Here is a 3,368-nt window from a genome sequence, read left to right as displayed (position 1 = left end):
TTCGCTAGCCATCCGCAACATCTGGCAAGAGGAGAGACAGAGTGGCGACGGAAGGGAGCTGTCTTCGTCATCTGTTGGAAGGGTGTCCGACTCGTCCCCATTACGACGAGTCATGAACCCATCCAAGAAGAGATCGTCCAGCAGAAGAAGACACGTTGGCAGGGCCGAGTTATGTATGAGGAGTTTCGTGTCAAGCGGCCTACCGTCATTGGGCACTACAATAGGCACATGGGAGGAGTTGATCTCTTTGATCAACTCATCCAGTATTATCCCTTCTCCAGGAGAACCAGGAGGTGGACACAGAAGCTCCTCAAATACATTCTTCAGTTGGCCCTCCAGAATGCCTACATCCTCTACTGTGGGTACTATAATCCAGACCTCCGGAGGTTGTCCCACATCCAGTTTCTCGAGGTAGCCAGGAATGCCCTCATAAACTTTAATCCCGATGAGTGGCCTTCCATCACTGCCACCCTGCCCCGAGCTGCAGATCTGCCCCTAGAGGAAAGGGCAGATGTTAGGAGGGCCAACTTTGGTCGTCCTGCTCCTGCCGCTGCTGCCGCCACCCTTGATGATCCCGCCCCCGCTCAGATTACGACTTTTCGTCAGATAGTGGACCCTGTGTGTTGGCTGCAGCCAGGGGATCACACACTGGAGCTCCTACAAGGGTGCAGGCAGAAACGGTGCCGGGTGTGCCATATGAATGGCAGAGGGAGAGACATCCGGTTCTTCTGTCACACCTGCAATATAGCTCTTTGCAGGTTCAGTGAGTGTGACCGCAAGTACCACACTGCAGTTGTATATTGGAGTGCACCTGCACTAGGGACAACGGAGTGCGCAGAGGGCGGCGTAAGGGCGCACGTCTCCCTCATCCACCTGTACCTCGTCATGTCGAGAGGAAAAAATGCAACTCTTCAATGGAGGAGGGAGACAACAAGAATAGAACTTAGAGTCAGGATTACGAGTGAGTATTCTGCATTGATTTTATATTTAGTTTAATATATATTACAAGTTTTTATATATCTATTTATTGATGTATTTTGTATGTTATTTCATTTTATGCAAAAAGGAAAGTTTCACCTGCATCCCTTTTAGTTATATATTTGTACCAGAATAAAAAAATGTAATATTAATATTATATCTATATACGTATATGATATATATATATATATATAATATATATATATATATATATATATACTATATATATATATATATATATAGATATATCTTCTATATATCTCTATATATATATATATATATATATATATATCTGATATATAATTCATATTATATATACTTACATATATTATATATACATATGAATATATCTACTATATAATATATCTATAGTATATATCTATTATACATATATATATATATATATCTATATATATATATATATATATATATATTATATACTATATATACTCTCTCTACATACATATATATATACTCTCCATTATATCTATATATATTATCTCTATATAATACTCTATATATATCTCTAATACATATATATCCTATTATACATATATATATGTATATATATATATATATATATATCTATATATATATATATAGGTACTATATATATATATATATATATATATATATATATATATATATATATATATATAGTATATATAGTATATATATATATATATATATATATATATATATATATATATATATATATATATATATATATATATATATATATATATATATATATCCTATAATATATATATTATATATATATAATATATATATATATATATATATATACATACACATATATATATATACATATATTATATATATATATATATTTATATATATATATATATATATACATATATATACATATATATACATATATATATATATATAGATATATAGATATATATATATATATATATATATATATATATATATATATATATATATATAGGAATACCACGGAAAATGATAGTCAGAAATCCAAGCGCTTTCGTCTTTATTCAGACATCGTCAAGGAGCTACTAAAGTACAATTGGAGAGGAAGGCCTCAGGTACAAACAAGATCAGGAATACCAGATGGTTAATTATCAAAAGGGTAAAAATTAAAAGGGATAATCCAGGATTATCGGATATCACACGGTCACAAACTTAAACAGATTCTGACCCTAACCGAAATTACAAAGTATCTTTACAGTCCAAAACATGTAAAAACTATATATATTAATTTTGTTGCTTATATTTATCTACAACTTTTTTAATTATGAAAGCATCAAGTTTAAATAAACCAAGACTTAAATTTAGAACATTTCTATTATTTGACTTGATAAAACAAGATTCAATGATATTCCTTTTAACTGTGTCATTACATGGGACTAAAAACAATGTTGATTTTATAAACAAATTGAATAGTTTAAATTCAAATTACAAACTTATGTGTGAGAAACACAAAGTATGCAATAGACATGAATATTATGCAGCAAAATTAGGAAAACTTTTGGAGGCCTTTGAGAGCCGATTTGAGGACCTAAAGAAAGAAGTCAATGATTTGAAGTTGTTCAGCAACCCCTTTTCTGTATCTCCTGATGAAGTAGAATTCGAAGCACAAATCGAACTGATTGATCTTCAGAATAATGACAGCCTTCGTACCAAGTATAATGAAGGGGACTTGCTCAACTTTTATAATTGCTTGGCCAAAGATCAGTTTCCTTATTTGAGAAACAAAGCTGCTATTTATGCAAGCTTATTTGGCTCTACCTACATATGTGAACAAACATTTAGTCTGCTCAACCAGACCAAGTCAAATATTTGTAGCAGGCTAAGTGATCAAAATCTGCACTCTGTTTTAAGACTGGCAACCACAAATTTCCATCCTAACATAAAAAAAAAACTTGTACATGAATCTCAGTGTCAAAAATCTCATTAAAACAAAACAGGTGAGCAACTGTGTTTTTTTTATCTTTAAACATTCTACAAACTATTTAGCATTTCATGTAAAATCTAGTCTAGTGGCCCTCGACTAGATATATGTTTGATGATGTGGCCCGAGTAGCTCAAAAGGTTGTGCACCCCTGGCCTAGAATATCCTTAATTTCTGCCGTTGTCATAGGCTCCTCCTCCTCTTCCTCGCCGCTGCTAGAGAACTCCTCTTGAACGACATTAAGTTGCATGGCCTCCAACTCCTTCAGGTCATCCGTTGTAAGCTCCTCTTGGTGCTCCTTGAGAAGGTCGTTGATGTCGTCCTTGTCGACGACCAGCCCCATGGACTTGCCGAGTGCAACGATCTCATCAAGATCTGGTTCCAAAACAGTTTCGGGATCATCAACTGTTTCTGACTCTGCAGTACCAGCTTCACCCATGTCGAATCCCTC

At 33.9% G+C, this 3,368-nt stretch overlaps 1 protein-coding gene across 1 annotated transcript; it reads left to right on the top strand.

Moving 5' to 3' along the window:
- Positions 1-2,431: 2,431 nt before the first annotated feature.
- On the top strand, positions 2,432-2,923 carry LOC135195908 (general transcription factor II-I repeat domain-containing protein 2A-like). The gene has a single exon (XM_064222415.1). The coding sequence runs from the start codon at positions 2,432-2,434 to the stop codon at positions 2,921-2,923; it is 492 nt and encodes a 163-aa protein (XP_064078485.1).
- The last annotated feature ends 445 nt before the right edge of the window (positions 2,924-3,368 follow it).

Source organism: Macrobrachium nipponense, chromosome 17 (genome assembly GCF_015104395.2).
Source record: "Macrobrachium nipponense isolate FS-2020 chromosome 17, ASM1510439v2, whole genome shotgun sequence".
Classification (NCBI taxonomy): Eukaryota; Metazoa; Arthropoda; class Malacostraca; order Decapoda; family Palaemonidae; genus Macrobrachium; species Macrobrachium nipponense.
This window is presented reverse-complemented; position numbering and strand designations above follow the sequence as displayed.

What these genes read in the sequence shown, in the direction of transcription:
- LOC135195908 (XM_064222415.1), top strand. Translation starts at nt 2,432, where the DNA reads ATGTGTGAGAAACACAAAGTATGCAATAGACATGAATATTATGCAGCA.